The sequence below is a fragment of the Rhododendron vialii genome, chromosome 11a (assembly GCF_030253575.1).
Source record: "Rhododendron vialii isolate Sample 1 chromosome 11a, ASM3025357v1".
Lineage (NCBI taxonomy): Eukaryota > Viridiplantae > Streptophyta > Magnoliopsida > Ericales > Ericaceae > Rhododendron > Rhododendron vialii.
This window is the reverse complement of record NC_080567.1, coordinates 30,480,587-30,503,577: the sequence shown is the minus strand read 5'-3', so window position 1 is coordinate 30,503,577 and position 22,991 is coordinate 30,480,587. Positions and strand designations below refer to the sequence as shown.

Sequence of the window (22,991 nt, the reverse complement as noted above, 5' to 3'; positions counted from 1 at the left end):
AAAGTCCCATTCCCCTTGATGTTTTCAACACCAAATCCCTTGCAAGGCCTTTCGTAAAAGGATCCGCCAAGTTTTGACTTGACTTAACAAAATCAATGGTTATCACCCCATCAACAATCAATTGTCTCACATAGCTATGCCTTAGTCCAATATGCCTGGACTTTCCATTATACACTTGGTTATACGCTCGAAATAACGTAGCTTGACTATCACAATGCAGCGGTACAGGTGGCATAGGCTTAGGCCACACTGGAATTTTCAGCAACAGATTTCTCAGCCATTCTGCCTCCTTACTACCAGAAACTAATGCTACAAACTCGGCTGCCATGGTCGAGTCTGTTATCAGCGTTTGCTTCTTAGATCCCCAGGAGATTGACCCTCCACCAAGTGTAAACACCCAACCACTCGTTGACGAGTGATCATTCCGCTCAGTAATCCAACTAGCATCAGTGTATCCTTCTAGAACCGAAGGATATCCACTATAGACTACTCCATAATCTATAGTCCCTTTGAGGTACCGCAGTACTCTATATACTGCATGCCAATGCACATGCCCAGGATTATTAGTATACCTATTAAGTCTCCCCACTGCATATGCAATGTCCGGTCTTGTACTTGTCATGGCATACATCAAGCTGCCAATCACTTTAGAATACTCTAATTGTGACACAGCTCTCCCCTCATTAAGATCCAATGGTGATTGAGAGTCATACGGAGTAGACACCGGTTTACTTTCAAAGTAATTAAACTTCTTTAAAATCTTCTCAATGTAATGTTCCTAGGATAGAATCAAGTGACCACCACTTCTTTTAATTCTTATACCCAATATTACATCAGCAATACCCATATCTTTCATACTAAAATTAGCAGAAAGAAAATCTTTTGTACTCTGAATGCTCTCTTGGTCTGTACCAAAAATGAGCATATCATCTACGTACAAACAGATAATGACTTCTCGTTTGCCATTAAATTTACTATACACGCACTTGTCAGATTGGTGTATTGTAAAACCATTTGACACAACCACTTTGTCAAACTTCTCATGCCATTGCTTAGGCGCTTGCTTAAGTCCGTAAAGAGACTTTATAAGCTTGCAAACTTTGTGCTCATAACCTTGCACAACAAACCCCTCTGGTTGCTTCATATAAATTTTTTCATCTAACTCACCATTAAGGAATGCAGTCTTGACATCCATTTGGTGTATCTCAAACTTGTATATAGAAGCAAGAGCAATTAAAACTCTAATTGTTGAGATTCTAGCAACCGGGGCATAGGTATCAAAGTAATCAATACCTTCTTTCTGGGTAAAGCCTTTGACTACAAGTCTGGCCTTGAACTTATCAATAGTTCCATCAATTTTCATTTTCTTCTTGAAAATCCATTTACAAGCAATTAGCTGAGAACCAGGTGGTAAATCCGCCAGAACCCATGTATTATTACCCATGATAGAGTCCATCTCATCTTGGATAGCCTCTTTCCAGAAAGCGACATAGTCGTGACTTGAAGTGTATTTCAGCATTTGTGGAGGTTTCACTAACAGTACAGAATTTGCAACAGCCAATTTTTCCAACAATCTAAAGACAGTATTTGCCCCCACCAATATCGGTATGCAAAGGGTTACAACAAACCTGCCTTTAAGATAAATCGAAGCCCGAACTTGAAGTTCTTTCCGTTTGCGTTTGCACTAACGAAACGGACAGAATACCTGCTGAACGAAAAATGAGAACCGACAACCATTGCATTCTGTTTTGCTGCAGAAAAGAATGCAGAATGAATGCTTGGAAGTATAGAGAGAGATGTGTATATTACGCACCCATTGAGAATGGGTATGCACCCGATCTAATCTAACCGTTGGATCAGATCCTACGGTCTAGATCGATCAGTCACACCGAACTAGTGTGCTGATGGCGCCTAGCGCTGACGTGCAAAATAGAGAGAGATGTGTATATTACGCACCCATTGAGAATGGGTATGCACCCGATCTAATCTAACCGTTGGATCAGATCCTACGGTCTAGATCGATCAGTCACACCGAACTAGTGTGCTGATGGCGCCTAGCGCTGACGTGCAAAGTGGCTAAAGCGCCACAATGCACCACAGCCCACGCCGCGCGCGGGCGCGCGTGTGTCAGTGTGTACCGCGAAGCACCAAAGAGCTGCACCACACTAGATCATTAGTTACTTACATTAGGAATGTTTCCTAATATATACCGCTCCAACATCTCTCAGCTTACCAATGTGGGACAAAGCTCACAAAGAGGAAAACAAGCATTCTAAGAAAACAAAGGAAATTTACAAAATCAAAAACAACGACTCTTTTATTTTGAAAATCTCTAACATTGTTTTTCATAAACGAAAAACAAAAAAATTGGCTACTTTACCAAACAGAGCCTTATCGTTCCACTGTTTTTATTCAAGTTTTGTTAGCAGACTTCGATGAACGCCCTACGTATAAATGTGGCTTTGATTTAAGCTTTACTATTCATATCAAATAAGAATCGGCTCTAACACACATCTGCACAAACACTGTTTACAAATGAATGTATTATGTGGTTACGTTACCGGGTTACTCTTATCATTGATAAAATAGGTCTTAACTTGAGTTGTCACTTAGGAGTTAAATGCGTCTTTTTGCGGGTATTTGATCTTATTCATTGGTGTTCGAGTCAGTTTACGAAGAGGTATTTGCTCTTATTCGTTGGTCTTCGAGTCAGTTTACAAAGAGGATAAAATTAGAAATTTGCCATTGTGGCTGTGGGTATTGTTGTTTTTTGTAGGTGACAGAGTTCCTAGTGCACTGTGATGGTTGCATCTACTACTTACTGGCAGACAAATACCCCCATGGCGGTCGGACTTGGATTGGGTCAGTGATCCCGAACTTCAGGGAAACCTGCCCCAGGGTCCGCTACATCTCCGCCTTCTACTGGTCCATAACCACTCCACCATGACCACGGTCAGCTATGGCGACATGCACGCCGTCAACACCACCGAGATGATCTTCATCATCTTTTACATGCTCTTCAACCTCGGCCTCACTGCTTACTTGATTGGCAACATGACTAATTTGGTCGTTGAAGGCACTCGTCGTGCCAAGGAATTCGTAAGCCCAGCTCTTTGTTTCTTCTTTTTTTTTTTTTGTCTTTGTTCTTGTATTTGGGAGCAATATTTTCGCGCCTGCTTTACCAGAAAAATGCGGTTTAGCATAAGAATTTGTGATGAAAATAGTTGGTGTGGTGTTAATGCAGAGAAGTAGCATTGAAGCTGCATCAAACTTCGTGTCCCTGAACAGACTGCCCCCAAGGTTGAAGGAGCACTTGTTTTTCCCGACGGTGGAGAAGGTCTATCTATTCAAGGGTGCCTCAAAGAAGATTCTCCTACTCCTGGTATGGGGAAAAAAAACTTATCTTACTGACCAATATTTTTCAAGCTGAAATTCGAGTCCATCGACATGTTCAGCTTGGATTGGCCACCGGGGTTGGCCCATTTTAGGGATTCCGAAACAAAGCCAAACGTATCAGCCAGTTTCAGCTTGAATTTTGGCTTTTAAGTTGCATTTTGTGTTGTGTTTAGTCCATCACAGATGAAATATTATTTAGCCCATACATGCACGAAATACTTTGTAAATTTTGGGTATGGACAAACTTGCCTAATATCATAACTGTGGAAGGGTAATGTTATGAACAAAACGATTCTAACGTACAAAACTTCATCGATAATGATGCGACTCCATACAACGGAAATCTCAAGGCCTTTGTCATTGTGTTTTACATAAATAAGCGCACAACATTTTGCATGAACTTTGTATGCTGTAACTGTGTAAGAGTTTCATTTTCCATAATGTGTCAAAGAAAGAAACGGAAACCTCATAGGTAAACCAAATCGGACCCAAATCCAGGCATCATAGCATGATTACACTGGTGCAAATCTCAACACTCTTTGAATGCTACCCGATTGTTTTTCCGGCCAGTTTTGTGTCCAGAAGGCTGCAGTTCTTTTTTTCTCATGTTAGAGCTTGAAAGAGTTCCCTTCAACGTGTTTAAGTTTCAGTAAAACTCTTGCGAACCCTCTAGGTGTGTTATATGCCATGATGAATACTAATTTATATCTAACCATCATAATTTATCAGATTGCTGATATGAAGGCAGAGTACGTACCACCTAGAGAGGATGTGAAAATGCACAACAATGCCCCGGAGGATGTTTACATAATAGCATCCGGAGAGGTGGAAATGATCAGCTGCGAGATGGAGAAAGAGAGAGTGGTTGGGAGCTTGCAGTCAGGGGAAATATTTGGAGAAGTAGGTGCACTTTGTTGCAGGCCTCAGAGCTTTACTTACCGAACCAAGACCCTCTCACAGCTACCCAGGCTCAAAACAAATGCCCTGATGGAAGCGATGCGGATCAAACAAGACGACAATGTCACCATGTTCAAGAACTTCCTTCAGGTTGGGTATTGATACTAAGATGCAAAGTTCCCATTTTGTCTATTAAGATCGTATGGTGGAACAAAAAAATGGAGTTCCAAAATATGGAATATGTTATGGTATAAGAAACACATAATGAATCAACATTGCAAATTTGAATAATAGTTCATCTTCGTATGCTTTTGGTTAGAAATGATAAAGACGCAAATTTGTCATGTCATTCTGCTTAAATTGCTAGAATGAATGCCCCGCGCACTATTCTTGTAATAATCTGAAGAGTTTTTCCAAGTTGCAAGTTGACGAAGCTAGGCAATAACTCTACATGCCTGTTAAAGTTTCCTTTACTTCCAAACGGGCAACTGTAATTCTTTCGAGATTTGCATTGTTGGTTGTATTGAATAACCCTGTTGACAGCATCACAAAGAATAACCCTGTTGACAGCATCACAAAAAGCTCACGGATCTGAAAATTGGAGATATATGGCTTGAGGGTGGGGAAGAAGATGATGACCCAAACATGTCTGTCAACTTGCTCACTGTCGCCGATACTGGCAATGCCGCCTTCCTTGATGAGCTTCTTAAGGCAGGGTTGGATCCTGACATTGGAGACTCCAGAGGAAGAACCCCACTGGTATGACTTTCCATATATTATGCAATGAAAATCTCTTTCTTTGTTTCCTATGCATCTCTATGTTAATTGAAAAGACTTCACAGAAAGCGATACGATGGTTTGGACCTTGTGGAGACTCTTACAGAAAAATGAGTACCCTAGAACTAGGGATGTGTGCACCAAATGGAACTTAGAATGTGTAAATGAGCACGAAAAGAGAAAATGTACTTTAGCATTTGTCGCTCCGATGATCTTTGAATTGGTCTCCCTTCGACCAACTTTTCATAAATAAAACTTCATTATTTTAATTGTTCGTTTCCATCAGCTTTTAATACAATGTAAACCTTATTTATCAATATATAATTTGTCTTAATCCGATTTAATATGAGAGCGATACGACCGTTTTACTGGAATAATTTATTTTTCGATCAATTGAGGGTAAAATGGTCATGTATTTTGATGTACAAAATACTTTTCATTAATACCAACTTGGTAGGAAAGTAGATTGAACAAACTTTCTAACGGTTCAAACCACGCGCAAATTGGACTTCGGGAGTGTCCGAAGCAAGTTCGCAAAGTTGGACTTGTTGTGTAGAGTTCAGGATGCGCCTAGGGCGCATTGAAATGCGCCTGGGCGCATAAGAATGCGCCTGAGGCGTATTAATGCAACATAACATGTCAAACTTTGCGGACTTGCACCGGACACTTCCGAACTCCAATTTGCCCATGGTTTGAGCCGTTAGAAAGCTTGTCCAATTTGCTTTCTATCCCAAGTAGTTTAGATCAAAAATCATTTGTATATCAAATGAAGTGACCATTTTACCCTCAATGGATCAAAACAAGATTCATTCCAGTAAAATACGTGTATGTTTCTCATTCCGGCCTGTTATCTTGGTTATATCAGCATTGAGAGGCCAAAAAACAATCTAATGCAAGTAGCTAGCCCGCGAATACCCAGTTTTTTCCTCCTTTTCCTTTAGTTGGTAATACTGTTGTTTTTTGTAGTGATGTTTCCAATTTCATTTCTTTGTATACACCAGCACATTGCGGCATCAAAAGCACTTGAACTGTATTGATTTCTCTTTCACAAACTTTCTATCCAATTCATTAGGACTTTTTCTTTTTCATTTCTTTCGGGTAAAATTTAATTCGAATTATCATGCAACTTGTTATGGCAGATATTGATGGAAACACTGCACTATGGGATGCAATATCAGCAAAGCACCATTCAATTTTCCGGATACTTTACCACTGGGCTGCCATATCTGACCCTCACAGCCGGTGACCTCTTATGCACGGCTTCAAAGAGAAACAGTATAATGGTGATGAAGGAGCTATTAAAACACGGATTGCATGTAGACTCAAGGGACCGCCACGGCAAAACAGCCCTCCGAATCGCCATGGCAGAAAACCACCAAGACATGGTGAAGCTCCTTGTGATGAATGGCGCAGATGTGGGTGAAACAGATCCATCCGATCTTCCTTGGGCTAATTTGAATGAAATGCTGCAGAAAAGGGAGGTGGGGTACCGGGTAACCTTGCCCGATGCATTGCCAAAGGGAGTGATTTCGAGGGGGGAAGAAGGAGAAGAAATGAACAATTTGGGAAGGTTAAAGGGGATGTCTTCTCCAAGAGTCAGGATATATCGAGGACACCCTGTGGTGAGAAGGGATAGTTGTTCCACTGAAGCTGGGAGGCTCATTAGGTTGCCAAATTCACTTGTGGAGCTCAAAAGCATTGCAGGTACATTGAATTTTCCAATACCCCTCTCTTCTTGTAGTTTGTTCGCCACTACTAAACATTTTAGAAAAGTAATCAGAATGTTGTGCCGGCAGCACTACAATCATTATAGATAGGACCGGCACTTCAAAGTAATGAATGATGTGCTGCCGCACTGGATTCTGAACATCTTTCAGTGTTACGGTATAGTTTGTCCACCCTTCGCCTCTACCAAGTGGTTGAATTTAAAATCATGTTATCCGCTCCCTAGTTGAAGCTCCATAATTTGAGACCTTAGTTAATGGAGGGAACAATGTCAGTTCAGGCTTACGTCCAAGTCCAATACTAAGAAGACCACCTGCAGATTAGGTCCAAATGAACATCGCTTCCGTGTAAAGACATTTGGCCATTTTGTCCCATAATACTCACGCACATCCACTATCATATTATCACACTTCCACTGTTCCAATGTAATATTCTCAGACTTCCACTGTAAAATTGTCACACTCCCACGGGAGCAAGCCAACAATAAGACAAAAGGACCTAAACAAGCATGAAAAAACCAACGGTAAATAAGTCCACCATCATGCTTAATTAGGCAACAAGAACTAATCATGCCTTAATTTCTTTGACTTAATCATTTTTACAGATTGAATTGAACCATCTTAGTACTTAAGAAGGTCACTCTGTATTTCAGGTCAAACTCTTCATTTCTAATGGCGCAATTGTTTCTACTGTTCTCTGGCAGGTGAAAAGTTTGGATTTGATGCAAGAAATGCATTGGTTTTCGATGAACAAGGAGCAGAAATTGACTCCACTGAAGTGATCAGAGATAATGACAAGCTTTACATAGTAGAAGACTCAAATTCTCTAATGTAATCAGAGATCATCTAGACAAAGAACTTACTATGATTCTCAAGCAACCCTATGTATGACTAATTACTATACACTACTTATATACACTAGCCTCAATGGCAGGGGAGTATTAGTGTCTCCTATATATCTGTAAGTTGCTAATATGGCCCATCGTTGATTGTGGACATGGACGGCTCGGATTACGCACTACACCCTGAAGTGCACCTCTACACTACAGGGTCCCCGAGTTTGGAATTTATATACATATATACTTAATGATTGTGACCATAAATCTAACATCAGAAATGAATTATTCGAATGTTTCTTATGCTAATTTCTTGTTATGTGGGAAAACAACAATCTATGTCGAGTGTCCCTTTATTGTCCTTTTCCCTATTTTGCCCTTCACTTATATGTCTATTTTTCACAGCAATGCAAGGAGTGGTTCAACCTTAGATAGAACGCAAGCATGAAGTATAGCCATAGCTTCAGAACGCAAGATTGGAGAGGCGTGGATTTCTGCGCAAAGCCGTCAATAAGTTTACCCTTCCAATCCTGAAAAAAATCAGTCTTAAGGATGCATCACAGTTGATCTTAAAACCACCCTTCCTAGAAGTGGTTCCCAGAAAAAGTGAAGTGAGGTGAAGTAAAAGAAAAAAAAAATTATTTTCCTATGAGTGTTCATTGGACAAAAGAATTTTGCAAGAATAATTAAGGTTTAGTTGTTCATTTGTCAGGAAAAAGAAACTTTCGGGAAAATTTTGTGAGTGTTCACTCATTTTCCTTTTCCCGCGACGCAAAATCCTGTGTTTTTTGCAGGATCACTTTTGCAGGAAAGTAATTCCTGCAGGAAAACTTAAAAACATGTTTCCTACTACTTTCCTGCCAACTGAACACTACAAAAATCATGGGAAAGTTGATTTTCCCATCCTTTCTTGTACTTTCCTGGCAACTGAACGGGGCCAAATGAACTTCCAAAATCAGATTGAGGGCCGGCTTCTGGAGTCGATTAGAGGTTAAATCTAGCTGAAGCAGCTCTCTGGATGACCTGGATTGGATCCCCAGGCATTGCAAAATCCAGAGCTTCCCTAAGTATTACTCAACTAGAATCTCTTGTAAGTTTAGAAGTTAAAAGAGATGGATGGCTGGGAGCTTGTAACAGGTAGGAGTAGATGTTCAAGATCACAAGGAATATGGCTAGCAAGAGGATTGCAGTCTTTATGGACAATCTCTGTGAAGGCATGGACAAGGAATGGATGGAACAAATTTTCGGTAGGTATGTTGAGTAAGTTTTGTTTTGCAAGGTTTGGATTAAGAGAGAATGCCTAACAGCTATCAATGATAGAGAGCTTGGGTTAGGGTGGCTTTGGAGGAGTTGTGGCGACACTAAAGATCGTAGTTGTAATGTGGTGGCAGTAGATTGAAATGTAGAAGATACTGTCAATCCTTTTTAGTGTTCTCGTTTGTAAATATTCTCAATTTTCATTGTGTTGATAGTTTTAGACACCCAAATTTGAATTTGAAAATATTTAAGCCCCGGTTTGGACAAATGTCGATGATGAAACGGTTTTTTTCTAAGCTTTGATGAAGTGTGGCTACTCTATGAACATTGTGAACCAATTATGCAATGAAGAAATACCTTAGAATTAGGAATTTGATTATTACCAAATGAAACGTAGAACCTATTTTAGCCTTAGTGGCTTCAATGTTTTTTGTAGTTGTCTTGTTTCTACCCAGTTTTAGTGAACGAAATGCACATATTTTTATGGTTGAATTCCACCATCTTTAGTACTTTAAAAACACTATTTCTTGATATATAATGGGTCTTGATCCAATTTAAAATGAGAAACATACACGTTTTTTACCGGAATGAATCTTATTTTAACCCATCGAGAGTAAAATGTTCACTTCCTTTGATGTACAAATGATTTTTTATCCAAACTACTTGTGCTAGAAAATAAATTTGACAAGTTTTCTAACTGTTCAAACCACGCGCAAATTGGAGTTCGGGAGTGTCTGGGGCAAGTCTAAAAAATTTGACATATTAGGCATCATTAATGCGCCTCAGGCGCAATCCTATAAGCCCAGGCGCATTTAAATGCGCTCCGAACGCTCTGCACAACAAGCCCAACTTTGCGAACTTGCCCCGGACACTCCCGAACTCCAATTTGCGCGTGGTTTGAACCGTTAGAAAGCTTGTTCAATCTACTTTCCTACCAAGTTGGTTTCGATGAAAAGTATTTTTTACATCAAAATACATGACCATTTTACCCTCCATTGGTGAAAAAAAATTATTCAAGTAAAACGCTCGTATAGCTCTCATTTTAAATCGGATTAAGACAAATTATAAAATGATAGATAAGGTTTTAACTATAATAAAAGATGATGAAAATGAACAATTAAAATAATGAAGTTCTATTTATGAAAAGTTGGTCGAAGGGAGACCGATTCAAAGATCATCGGATCGACAAAGACTAAAGTACGTTTTGGCACCCATTTACACATTCTAAGTTCCATTCAATGCACACATCCCTAGTTCTAGGGAACTCGTTCAATTTTTAAGAGTGTCCACAAGGTTCATAGGGCTCTTCGCACTTCATTAAATAATCAAAAATCGTTTCATCATCAAGATTCTAGCTGAAGCAGTGGATTGGATCCCCAGGCATTACAAAATCCTAAGCTTCCCTAAATATTACTCAACTAGAATATCTAGTAAGTTTAGAAGTTAAAAGAGATGGATGACTGGGAGCTTGTAACAGGTAGGAGGAGATGTTCAAGATCACAAGGAACTATGGCTAGCAAGAGGATCGCAGTCTTTATGGACAATCTTTGTGACGGCATGGATGAGGAATGGATGGAACAAATTTTCAGTAGAGATGCTTGTTTATGTGGAGGTGGCAATTCCAGCGAAGAGATTATCTAGGAAAAACTCTAAGTTTGGTTTTGTAAGGTTTGGATTAAGAGATCATGCCAAACAATTATAAATGATTTGAATGAAGTTAGTATAAGAGCTCATAAAATTCATGAAAAGCTCGTAAAATTCTCTTGGAAGTTCCCGGGATGAGTGAAAATGGACTGGAAAGCAATCAAAAAAAGGTGGTTACTGAGGAGTTGAACAAAAGGAACATGGGCATGGAGACCTATTAGCAACAATTAGCAACAAATTAAGATGAATAAGGAGAAGGAGATTCATTTGCAGAAGCTATCAAAGGCAACTTGGCCAACACCTCTTGAACCATCAATGATAGAGAGCTTGGCTCAGCTAGGTGGCTTTGGAGGAGTTTTGTAGCAGAATTGAAATCATTGAATTCACTGAAAATAGTAAGGGAGGGAGGCAATTTTACATGAGAATTGAGAAAGGTCCTGACATCCAAGTGAGGTCAATGGGTGGCAAGAGAGTGGTCTTAACTTCTCATCCATTTGTGAAATGGAAACAACATTTCGGTCGTGGTAAGCTAAGCTGGATGAATATTTGGTTCTCCAATGTACGTAAATAGCAGCCCAATACGACCTTGCAACAAAAAAGTATGGTTTAGCTTCTATGAAGGGACTTTCCTTCATCTCAGAGAAGGTTCAAATCTTAACAGAACAGATGGATGTCATTAACCAGACCATATTCCGTGGAGTCGGGTTCGAGTCGAATGGAGGTTTTGGCCTATAATTCTCATGTCGCTTCTTCTGTACCTGGCCCAGCAGGGTCAATGAGATTGACAAGTTAAAGAAGCTAACTCAACATGGGGCACAAGCCAAAAACTGGGTTCATGTTATGATGGTGATGACAGACGTGATTAGCAGAACTGTGGATGCCTACAGGAGTTTGGATGAAGAGAGGATTCCCAAGGTAATTGAGATCGCAAATTGACTGGTTTGGCCTCATCCTAAGGTTTAGAGGTTGTATACAACCGTCTAAAACACATTTGGACGGCTCGGACGCACTTCTGGGTACCACGTGCACAATACCCTATTTGCATCCGAAAATTTCTGCTTGACGGGATTTCATTGACTTCAAAAAAAATGGAGAGGCAGGGTTGTTGCAGAAGGGACAAGGGTATGAAGGACTTCAATTATTTTCAAAAACGAGATGAAAGTGGTGGATCTATCTATGCAAGGAAGGAAATTTACTTTGCCTAACTATGATATTGGTGAATGGTGGAGTAGGTTAGCGCAGAACCTTCATGCATCTTGATTCTTGAGTGGTTGGAGGAATTTAAACTTAAATGAAACTTTAATATTTTTTTAGTTTTATTCCACAATATTGTATTGTATTACTTTCAATAGTCTCTTTCTTGATATAAAATAGGTTTTGTTCAATTTTACATGAGTGGTTAGAGGATTTTTCAAAAAATGATTTGTTTTTTTGACCTGTTGAGGGTAAAATCGTCATGTCCTCTAACTTATAAAAAAAAATGATGCAAACCACTTGGGGTGCAAAGTAGGCTCAACAAGCTTTTCAACGATTCGGACCACGAGCAAATCGGAGTTTGGGAGTTTCCATGGCAAGCACACGAAGTTTGACCTGCTGCGCAACTTTTTAGTGCGCCCAACCTTGCTCCACGGGTGCACTTAAATGCGCCCCCAGCGTGTCCTTCAAACCTGTTGCGCAACTATTTAGTGCGCCTCAGGCGCAATGCCTTGCTCCTCGGGCGCACTTCAATGCGCCCCGGGCGCGTCCTTGAAACGTGTTGCCGAACAATGCTCCTCGGGCGCACTTCAATGCGCCCCGAGCGCATCCTTGAAATTTCACCAAATTTTGTGGGCTCGCCACGGAAACTCCCGAACTCCGATTTGTGTGTGGTTTGAACCGTTAAAAAGCTTGTTGAATCTACTTTATAACCTTTTTTTTTTTTTTTTGGGGGGTTGGGGGGGGTAAAAACAATTTGTACATCAAGAGATATGACCATTTTACTCTCAGAGGGTTGAAAAAAAAATTATTTCAATAAAACGACCGCAACTTGCTCATTTTAAATCGGATCAAGTTCTATTATATATCAACAAAAAGGGTTTCTCAAGTATTTAAAGAAAGTAGAATGTATTAAGTGGTTACGTTACCGGGTTACTCTTATCATTGATGAAATAGGTCTTAACTTGAGTTGTCATTTAGGAATTAAATGCATCTTTTCGCGGGTATTTGCTCTTATTCGTTGGTGTTTAAGGCAGCTTACGAAGAGTTATTTGCTCCTATTCATTGGTCTTCGAGTCAGTTTACGAAGAGAATAAAATTAGAAAGTATCGATGTCCATTTCTAGTGAGAACTCCATCTAATTCACACATGTCAGAATGGATCAAATCTAACAATTCAGTCTCCTTAAAAGTTGATTTATGAGGCTTCTTTGTGATCTAAGCCTTGCTACATGATTCACATTTTTCAAAATCATTTAAGGAGATATTAGGAATAAAACCTAAGTTGCTCATATTCTTAATCAGTTTCTTGTTAACATGACAAAGCCTAGCATGCTACATATTAACAGAACAAACAATATAAGAAGAAGATGCAATTTTATTCATATCAATAGTACGCTTAAACATGCCATCAGATGCATAACCCTTTCCAACAAACATGCCATTTTTAGTAAGAGTATACTGATCTACTCCTATAGTCTGGGTAAATCTGGCCTTATTGAGAAGGTAGCCAGATACAAGATTCTTCCTCATTTTGGAGTGTGCAGGACTTCCTTCAAAGTGACAGTCCTTCCAGAAGTGAACTTGAGATCAACGTCACCAGTACCAAGAACCTTAGTGGTGTGGGAGTCTCCCAACAACACTTTTTGATCATCAGCCTCAGAATACTTTTTGAACAAGGAGGGATCACAGCAGACATGGCGAGAGGCGCTAGTGTCTATCCACCACACTTCTGAACCACTTATCAGATTAACCTCTGATATCATAGCCACTAGTGGTTCTTCATCCACCAGGTTCGCCTGTGGAGCGCGACGCTTGGGGTTCTTGCAATTTCTTGCCATATGGCCAGGCTTGTTACAATTGTAACACACAAATTGGACAGAGTCGGTGTTTCGAGCCTGGCCTCCATAAGGGGGTAACTTCTTGTTCTGATTCAATTTTCCGTTCCGGTTCTTGTTCTGATTTGGCTTCACGATTCCTCCTTTCGGCTTGAGCATAGCCAAACTGTGGTTCTTTTTGTTTGCAACAAAGAGAACCTCATCCTTCTGATCCTGTTTCCGAGCCTCCTCCTCAATACGGAGCCAAACAATCAAGATTTCCATAGAAAAATCTTTCGACTTGTGACGGAGATCCTTTTTAAAGTCTTTCCAACTAGGAGGCAGTTTATTAATAAGAACAGCAACCTAAAATTGTTCACAAAAAGCCATGCCCTCAGAAAGTATTTCATGTGCAATTTTATGTAAATTGTGTGCCTGGGAAACCACGGATTTTTCATCAACCATAGAAAACTTCAAACAACGACTAACAGCATATTTTTTAGTCCCAGCCTCTTCCTTATCATACTTTTTCTGGAGGGCATCCCAAAGTTCTTTAGCAGTGTCAAAATTGGAATAATAATCATAAAGATCATCAGTCAAAGCATTCAAAATGAAGTTCTTGCACAAAAAATCATCATTGGTCCATTTTGATATCTCCTTAGTGTTTTCAGCAGTAGGAGGATTAGCAGTAGAAGGATTAGCAGCAGGAGGTTTCACAGAATCACAACAACCAGCAAGTTTTTGAGTAGTCAGAAAGAAAAACATCTTTTGCTTCCAATGTTTAAAATGCAGCCCCTCAAAGCGAAAATGTTTGTTGATTTCAATGGTGGTAACAGAGATCTTGTTTTCAGAATCTATGGCAGATTGAACGTCTTAAAATTGTTGGAATAATTGCTGTAAATAAGGAACGGGTTACCTCAAGAATCTGTAATCGAAAACAGATTACCAATCGAAGAGCAACGTCTGGGTTGAGTCGTGGACTAGGTCGCTCTCTTTAAGACGTTTTGCGGCTCTGCCCAGATTGTGCAAGCAGTTCTCTGAGTACCACGCCGTCCCCAGGATAAAACAGCCTAGAATCCACCACCTGTGCTCAGCCTTCTCTTCACAGAAGAAAAAACCGAAAACAAAACGCAATTCTACCTACTGCTCGAACTCAACAGAAAGCATTTTTTTGTGGAGGAAGAGAGATGATTTTTTTCTGTATTAAAACCAATTCTGAAATGCTTGAATTTATAGGTTCAGGAGGAGCACGCTGTGGCCTCGGTTTTGGAAGGAAAAATAAATCCCGTTAATCATGCACATGATTTAAATCAATCACGTTTTCTTAATCAGCAAAAACTTTCCATTTGGAAAAAGATTTGATTGACTGAAAATTCTGTAACCAAAAACGTTTCAGGATTTTAGCAAAATGTGGGCTTAACTATAGTACGTGCGCGAGGGCTCAAATCCCGGATTTGCACTCCCCCTTCGAACGGGACTGAAAATTGTGCAACCAAAAATATTTCAGAATTTTAGCAAAACATGGGCTTAACTATAGTAGTTGCGTGAGGGCTCAAATCCCGGATCCGTGATGCGCACCCAGTTAATTGGTTTCAAAATCAATTCTCCAAATTGCCTTGGGCCTTTGAAGTTATGTAACTAGGCAATGTGGGACAAGAAGCAAACACAATGTTTTACAAATACACACCAAAGTCCCAACAACTAATTTGGTCGTTGAAGGCACTCGCCGTACCATGGAATTCGTAAGCCCAGCTCTTTGTTTCTTTTTTTGTCTTTGTTCTTGTATTTGGGAGCAACGTCATTTATTTTATTTTCGCACCTGCTTTACCAGAAAAATGCGCTTTAGCACAAGAATGGTGATGAAAATAGTTGGTGCGATGTTAATGCAGAGAAGTAGCATTGAAGCTGCATCAAACTTCGTGTCCCGGAATAGACTGCCTCCAAGGTTGAACAAACAGATACTGGCTTATATGTGCTCGAGGTTCAAGGCTGAGAGCTTGAACCAGCAGGAACTGATTGAGCAGCTTCCGAAAACCATATGCAAAGGCATCCGGCAGCACTTGTTTTTCCCGACGGTGAGAAGGTCTATCTATTCAAGGGTGTCTCAAAGGAGATTCTCCTACTCCTGGTATGGGGAAAAAAAACTTATCTTAGTGACCAATATTTTTCAAGCTGAAATTCGAGTCCATTGACATGCTCAGCTTGGATTGGCCTCCGGGGTTGGCCCATTTTAGGGATTCCGAAACAAAGCCAAACGTATCAGCCAGTTTCAGCTTGAATTTTGGCTTTTAAGTTGAATTTTGCGTTGTATTTAGTCCGTCACAGATGAAACATTATTTAGCCCATACATGCACAAAATACTTTGTAAACTTCGCGTATGGACAAACTTGCCTAATATTATAACTGTGGAAGGGTAATGCTATGAACAAAACGATACTAATGTACAAAACTTCATCGATAATGACGTGAATCCATACAACGGAAATCTCAAGGCCTTTGTCATTGTATTTTACAATTGCTAAATAAGCACGCAGCATTTTGTATGAACTTTGTATGCTGTAACTGTGTAAGAGTTTCATTTTCCATAATGTGTCAAAGAAAGAAACGGAAACCTCATAGGTAAACTAAATCGGACCAAAATCCAGGCATCATAGCATGATTACACTGGTGCAAGTCTCAACAATCTTTGAATGCTACCCGATTGTTTTTCCGGCCAGTTTTGTGTCCAGAAGGCTGCAGTTTTTTTTTTCTCATGTTAGAGCTTGCAAGAGTTCCCTTCAACATGTTTAAGTTTCAGTAAACTCTTGCAAACCCTCAAGGTGTGTTATATGCCATGATGAATACTAATTTATATCTAACCGTCATAATTTATCAGGTTGCAGATATGAAGGCAGAGTACGTACCGCCTAGAGAGGATGTGATAATGCACAACGATGCCCCGGAGGATATTTACATAATAGCATCCGGAGAGGTGGAAATGATCAGCTGTGAGATGGAGAAAAAGAGAGTGGTTGGGAGCTTGCAGTCAGGGGAAATATTTGGAGAAGTAGGTGCACTTTGTTGCAGGCCTCAGAGCTTTACTTACCGAACCAAGATGCTCTCACAGCTACACAGGCTCAAAACCAGTGCCCTGATTGAAGCAATGCAGATCAAACAAGACGTCAATGTCACCATGTTCAAGAACTTCCTTCAGGTTGGGTATTGATACTAAGATGCAAAGTTCCCATTTTGTCTATTAAGATCGTATGGTGGAACAAAAAAATGGAGTTCCAAAATATGGAATTTGTTATGGTATAAGAAACACATAATGAATCAATATTGCAAATTTGAATAATAGTTCATCTTCCTATGCTTTTTGTTTAGAAATGATAAAGACGCAAATTTGTCACATCATTCTGCTTAAATTGCTAGAATGAATGCCCCGCGCACTATTCTTGTAATAATCTGAAGAGTTTTTCCAAGTTGCAAGACGAAGCTAGGCAATAAATCTACATGCCTGTTAAAGTTTCCTTTACTTCCAAACGAGCAACTGTAATCCTTTCAAGATTTACATTGTTGGTTATATTGAATAACCCTGTTGACAGCATCACAAAAAGCTCAAGGTTCTGAAAATTGGAGATATATGGCTTGAGGGTGGGGAAGAAGATGATGACCCGAACATGTCTGTCAACTTGCTCACTGTCGCCGATACTGGCAATGCCGCCTTCCTTGATGAGCTTCTTAAGGCAGGGTTGGATCCTGACATTGGAGACTGCAGAGGAAGAACCCCACTGGTATGACTTTCCAAATATATATTATGCAATGAAAATCTCTTTCTTTGTTTCCTATGCATCTCTATGTTAATTGAAAAGGCTTCACAGAAAGCGATACGACCGTTTGGACCTTGTGGAGACTCTTACAGAATAAATGAGTACCCTAGAACTAGGGATGTGTGCACCGAATGGAACTTAGAATGTGTAAATGAGCGTGAAAAGCCGAAAACGTACTTTAGCATTTGTCGCTCCAATGATCTTTGAATTGGTCTCCCTTCGACCAACTTTTCATAAATAAAACGTCATTATTTTAATTGTTCGTTTCCATCAGCTTTTAATACAATGTAAACCTTATTTATCAATATATAATTTGTCTTAATCCGATTTAATATGAGAGCGATACGACCGTTTTACTGGAATAATTTATTTTTCGATCAATTGAGGGTAAAATGGTCATGTATTTTGATGTACAAAATACTTTTCATCAAAACCAACTTGGTAGGAAATTAGATTGAATAAGCTTTCTAACGGTTCAAACCACGCACAAATTGAAGTTCGGGAGTGTCCAGGGCAAGTTCGTAAAGTTGGACTTGTTGTGCAGAGTTCAATATGCGCCTGCGGCGCATAGGATTGCGCCTGAGGCGCATTAATGCTGCATTACATGTCAAACTTTGCGGACTTGCACCAGACACTTCCGAACTCCAATTTGTGCATGGTTTGAACCGTTAGAAAGCTTGTCCAATTTACTTTCTATCCCAAGTAGTTTAGATCAAAAATCATTTGCATATCAAAAGAAGTGACCATTTTACCCTGAATGGATCAAAATAAGATTCATTCCGGTAAAATGCGTCTATGTTTCTCATTCTGGGCTGTCATCTTGGTTGTATCAGCATTGAGAGGCCAGAAAACAATCCAATGCAAGTAGCCCGCGAATACCCAGTTTTTTCCTCCTTTTCCTTTAGTAGGTAATACGGTTTTTTTTGAAGTGATGTTTCCAATTTCATTTCTTCGAATACACCAGCACATGGCAGCATTTACACATTCTATGTTCCATTCGATTCACAGATCCCAAGTTCTCAGGTACTCGTTCATTCTGTAAGAGTGTCCACAAGGTTTATAGGGCTCTCCACGCTTCATTAAATAATTAGAAACCGTTTCATCATCAGGATTCACCCAAGGCTAGACTTATGATGAGGGTGAGAGATAACCAGAGGGAGTCAAGCTCATAGGGGTGCTTCTCTGGAGAGTTTTTTTGCAATGTTATTGCGTGTGATCCAATAATAGTTAAGTTTCTCTCAATTCATGAGTGAGTGTTTGGTTTTGATCCTCGACGCAACATCTTAGTACTATATAGTACCACCTTCACTTCACCACCACTTTCACCACAACCAAACACACAAAATAGTTTAAGACGATCGCAATAGTAAAATCTACCAACATCTCTTCGGAAGAAACTGTTAAGGGATCCCTATTCAAGGATGGAACACTGAAACCATGTCTAGGATTGGGAAGCTTTGGGGGAAAGTCATCACTAAGCATGAAGGGACTACGAAGGGACTTTCCTTCATCTCAGGGAAGGTTCAAATCTTAATAGAAGTTACAGAACAGAGGATTTTTCAAAAAATGATTTGCTTTTCGACCTGTTGAGGGTAAAATCGTCATGTCCTCTAACTTATAAAAAAAATTGATGCAAACCACTTGGCGTGCAAAGTAGTCTCAACAAGCTTTTCAATGGTTCAGACCACGCACAAATCGAAGTTCGGGAGTTTCCGTGGCGAGCCCACGAAATTTGACCTGTTGCGCAACTTTTTAGTGCACCTCAGGCGCAGTACCTTGCTTCTCGGGCGCACTTTAATGCGCCCCGGGCGCGTCTTTCAAACCTGTTCCGCAACTTTTTAGTGCGCCTCGGGCTCAATGCCTTGCTCCTCGGGCGCACTTCAATGCGCCCCGGGCGCGTCCTTGAAATCTGTTGCGCAACTTTTCAGTGCGCCTCAGACGCAATACAATGCTCTTCAGGCGCACTTCAATGCGCCCTGAGCGCGTCCTTGAAATTTCACCAAATTGTGCGGGCTCGCCACGGAAACTTCTGAACTCCAATTTGCACGTTGTCCGAACCGTTGAAAAGCTTGTTGAATCTACTTTGTAACTAAAGTTTTTCGGGTCAAAAACATTTTGTACATCAAGAGATATGACCATTTTACTCTCAAATGGTTGAAAAATAAATTATTTCGATAAAACGATCGCAACTTGCTCATTTTAAATCGGATCAAGTCCTATTATATATCGACAAAAAGGGTTTCTCAAGTATTTAAAGAAAGTAGAATCCAACCACACAAATAGCAAAATTCTGTTTATAAAAAGTGGGTTGAAAGCAGTCCACTGCAAAGATCATCAATCACCCATTACAACCACCGTAACATGCATCACCCCTCCACAACCATCACTTCACTACCTAGACCACTACCACCACACTTCCGCTCCACCACAACCACCATTGTCACTAGACCTCAACTCCACAACCATGCCATGAAGATTAAGAATTGCCATCTCATAATGGTAAATTTGCCTAGGAGCTGTTTGCAAACCCACATTCCAGGTAAACTTTGGATAAAGCTCAGTAGATTTATATTGTCTAGCTAGTAGTACTAATTTTGTTGAAGGTACCAATACTAGAGAGAAATTTTATTTCTTCAGGAATTTTTGATGATCGGATTCAATCGTCAACTGCCCCTATTTGCATTGCAATGTTGTCTACTGTTCATTTTTCTTCCTAGCTAGACGATATCCACGTTTCACTTTTAGCTGCAATAGGCAATATCCTCTCATGGGAGGTTTAGAAAGACAAGAACGCGATCGAGCTTGAATAATCAATTTTAGAAGATTTATTTTGAAGTACATGAGATTTAAACTCCCACTTTTGTGCTATCATTATATATATACTGTATCTTTTTGGTGACACAGAATCATACTAGTAGCATCCACCAAGTTGGCTGATGGAAATCTGGCTTATTTGTTGTCCATCAAATACCACATTGTCTGGTGTACAAATGACATAAAATCGAACCAATTAAATCGGATATTCTTCTAATTAATGAACATACTTTGATTGGATTTGATATGATGTATGATATGATTGAAAGCAACCAATTACCATTTGCAGCTAGCAGCACTATCTGAAGTACTGTGATGGGAGTCCCCAATTCCTTCCTTCCTTCCTTCCTTCCCCTCTCCTTCCTTATGATCCCCCCCTCTGTGACTCTCAAGATTGAATCTGATGTCAAAGGATTACTTCACTTGGCATGCCATTCGATCCTTTATTTTAAATTGTGGAGGCTAGGATTCCATCCCTGTCAAAAGATCATGTGGGGCCCAAACCTAACATAACTTTTGGGCATTGATCAATGTGGAACTTTTGCAACCATGCATAAACCTGTAAGTAATCATTGCCGTTCATTGCCGAGATGAGATCCGAGCCGTCGGATGCACGATCCGACGGCTCGGATGTATGCAGCACGGTGCTGTGCACACCACTGCATAATACTGTCCCCCAATTCTGAAATCATATGGAGTTGAGTTTGACAAACAAGGTAGGTTTTCATTCAACTGAGTTTGAAAAATATCTCATTCGGTAGTTGTTTGTCAAAATATAGGACTGGGGCTATAGGTATGTTGAGATTTTTCTAGACAAAACCAGTGAATATCTTTAGTGAGTAAAAGAAATATGTGTTATATATACAACCCCTTTGAGGTTTAATAGGTTTTTTCTTTTTCTTTTCTCTTTTTTTTTATTTTTATTTTTATTTTTATTTTTATTTTTATTTTTCCTCTAGGGTTTAGTATCTATTCCAAGAAGTTACCCACTTTATAATTAACTAGGGTTTAGGGTGTTTGTGTGTGTGTGTGTGTGTGTGTGTGTGTGAGAGAGAGAGAGAGAGAGAGAGAGAGAGCACTCTAATCAAAAGATTCATTATCCTTTCAGCATATAATCTTCGTTTTTCAGCACATAATCAGATCAAAAACCTTAGTTAATTAAGTTTAATTATCCTTTGCCTAGATGCGATTCGAATATTTTGGGAGGAAAAAAAAAAAAGAAAAGAAAAGTGGGAAAACTGATTAGTCACGTACACACATATTTTGTCGCATCACCAACCAAAAAGAGAAAACATGTTTGTTAGTATCTCTAATCTTCCTCACCAATACAAGTCAATTTAGCAACTTTAATTATGCCTCTAATTAAAACATTTTACTATGCTTTATGGACCTACTATGGTGGGAGAATTTCCAATCTGGTTATCACTAGGGTATATTTTATGGTCTAAATGAAAATTCAAAAACTTCGAATCCATGACCAAGAAAAAAGTCTAACCTATTTTAATGCCTAGAAATATTATGATAGGAACACACAAACTAGAATATTTTCATGGAGGCATATGCATTTATAGAGATAAGATAACCCACCTCATGATTGGTTTCTCTTAAGAAAATTGGGTAAATTTCACTAACACCACCTGATGTTTGCCTTAAAGACACATACCCTGGCCTCACTCATGAGAAATAACAATATATGAACCCCAAATGGTATCTACATGCATTTCACCGACATCCTCATTCGACACTATCTGTTCAAACACTTGAAGGAATGTGTCAAAAGTGACTTATACTCCTATATAAAATTCACCATTTCTAATAATAAAAAGAAATGAAAAAAACCCATCAATTCTTATTTTGAATTAAAGTGACTTTTTTTAATCCATCGAATGAGCAGCTTTGATCAAAAGGGTAAAATTTATTAATAACAATTTAGTTTTTACTGCTCAAAAATAATAATTTTTTCTCAGAGAAAGGCCAAATTTATTATTTTTGGGTCACAAAAATTGAGAATTGAGTGTTTTTCATTATTTATTATTTTATTAAAAATAGCGAATTGCCAATATAAGACACTTTTAGCTTACTCAATCACGTGGTTGGTCGAACAGTTGTTGGTTAGATGTCGATGAAACGAACATTAAAATCACAGGGGCTTATAGTCCTTTCTCATACGTTGTCGGTCAACTAAAGCAAACCCTCAAGGAATATGAGCAAACCTCAAGGGATATCAGTGATATTTTAGTAGTTATATGAGTTCATATATCCATGGAATGGAAATGGTACCCCAAAAAGGTCTCAAGGGAAAAGATTTACAGACAATGGGCAAAGAATAGAAAAAAAGCAAAAGAGCACTCGGTCTAAAGGGTACAAAATCAAAATGGAAGAATGAGACGAAGAAGAATCGCGGTCAAAGCAGTCAAGCTTTTACAGCCCAGGAAACATAATCCAGCATTATGAAATAAAGAGCTGCTAAAACTTTGAAGATTTAACCATAATCATTTTTTTCACAACCATGCGTTTGAGTCAACTTACACGTACCATGACTAATCCTGGAGCCGGGAACCCACCGTCGACTAGCGGAGGCTCTACTTAAAGCCGGAGCAAATGCTCTGTTTGGACTGGCCCCAACTGATAGCACCTAAGACCCTGTTTGGTTTAAGTTTTGAGATAGGTTTTAAATTGTATTGAGTGGAGAAAGATAAATAGAGAAAATTTATTGGGAACGTGCGCAAAAATTTTGAGTACTCTAAACGAACAAGCCCTAAGAATTTTGAACCTGCGATCCTAAGAGGAAGCCAATCTCTAAGCCTTAAGCCATGACTATCCAGCC

At 39.5% G+C, this 22,991-nt stretch overlaps 1 protein-coding gene and 1 pseudogene across 1 annotated transcript; both read left to right on the top strand.

Moving 5' to 3' along the window:
* The first annotated feature begins 2,539 nt into the window (after positions 1-2,539).
* On the top strand, positions 2,540-7,950 carry LOC131307095 (potassium channel AKT2/3-like; annotated as a pseudogene).
* A 7,291-nt stretch (positions 7,951-15,241) lies between these two features.
* Positions 15,242-17,829, top strand: LOC131308788 (potassium channel AKT2/3-like). The gene is made up of 4 exons (XM_058335803.1): positions 15,242-15,283; positions 15,431-15,669; positions 16,417-16,734; positions 17,126-17,829. The coding sequence occupies exons 2-4, from the start codon at positions 15,580-15,582 to the stop codon at positions 17,318-17,320; spliced, it is 603 nt and encodes a 200-aa protein (XP_058191786.1). The 5' UTR covers positions 15,242-15,283; positions 15,431-15,579; the 3' UTR covers positions 17,321-17,829.
* Positions 17,830-22,991: the final 5,162 nt, after the last annotated feature.

What these genes read in the sequence shown, in the direction of transcription:
- LOC131308788 (XM_058335803.1), top strand. Translation starts at nt 15,580, where the DNA reads ATGCAAAGGCATCCGGCAGCACTTGTTTTTCCCGACGGTGAGAAGGTC. An exon ending in AGGAGATTCTCCTACTCCTG is followed by an intron (nt 15,670 to 16,416) that starts GTATGGGGAAAA and finishes ATAATTTATCAG; the next exon opens with GTTGCAGATATGAAGGCAGA. An exon ending in TGTTCAAGAACTTCCTTCAG is followed by an intron (nt 16,735 to 17,125) that starts GTTGGGTATTGA and finishes CCCTGTTGACAG; the next exon opens with CATCACAAAAAGCTCAAGGT.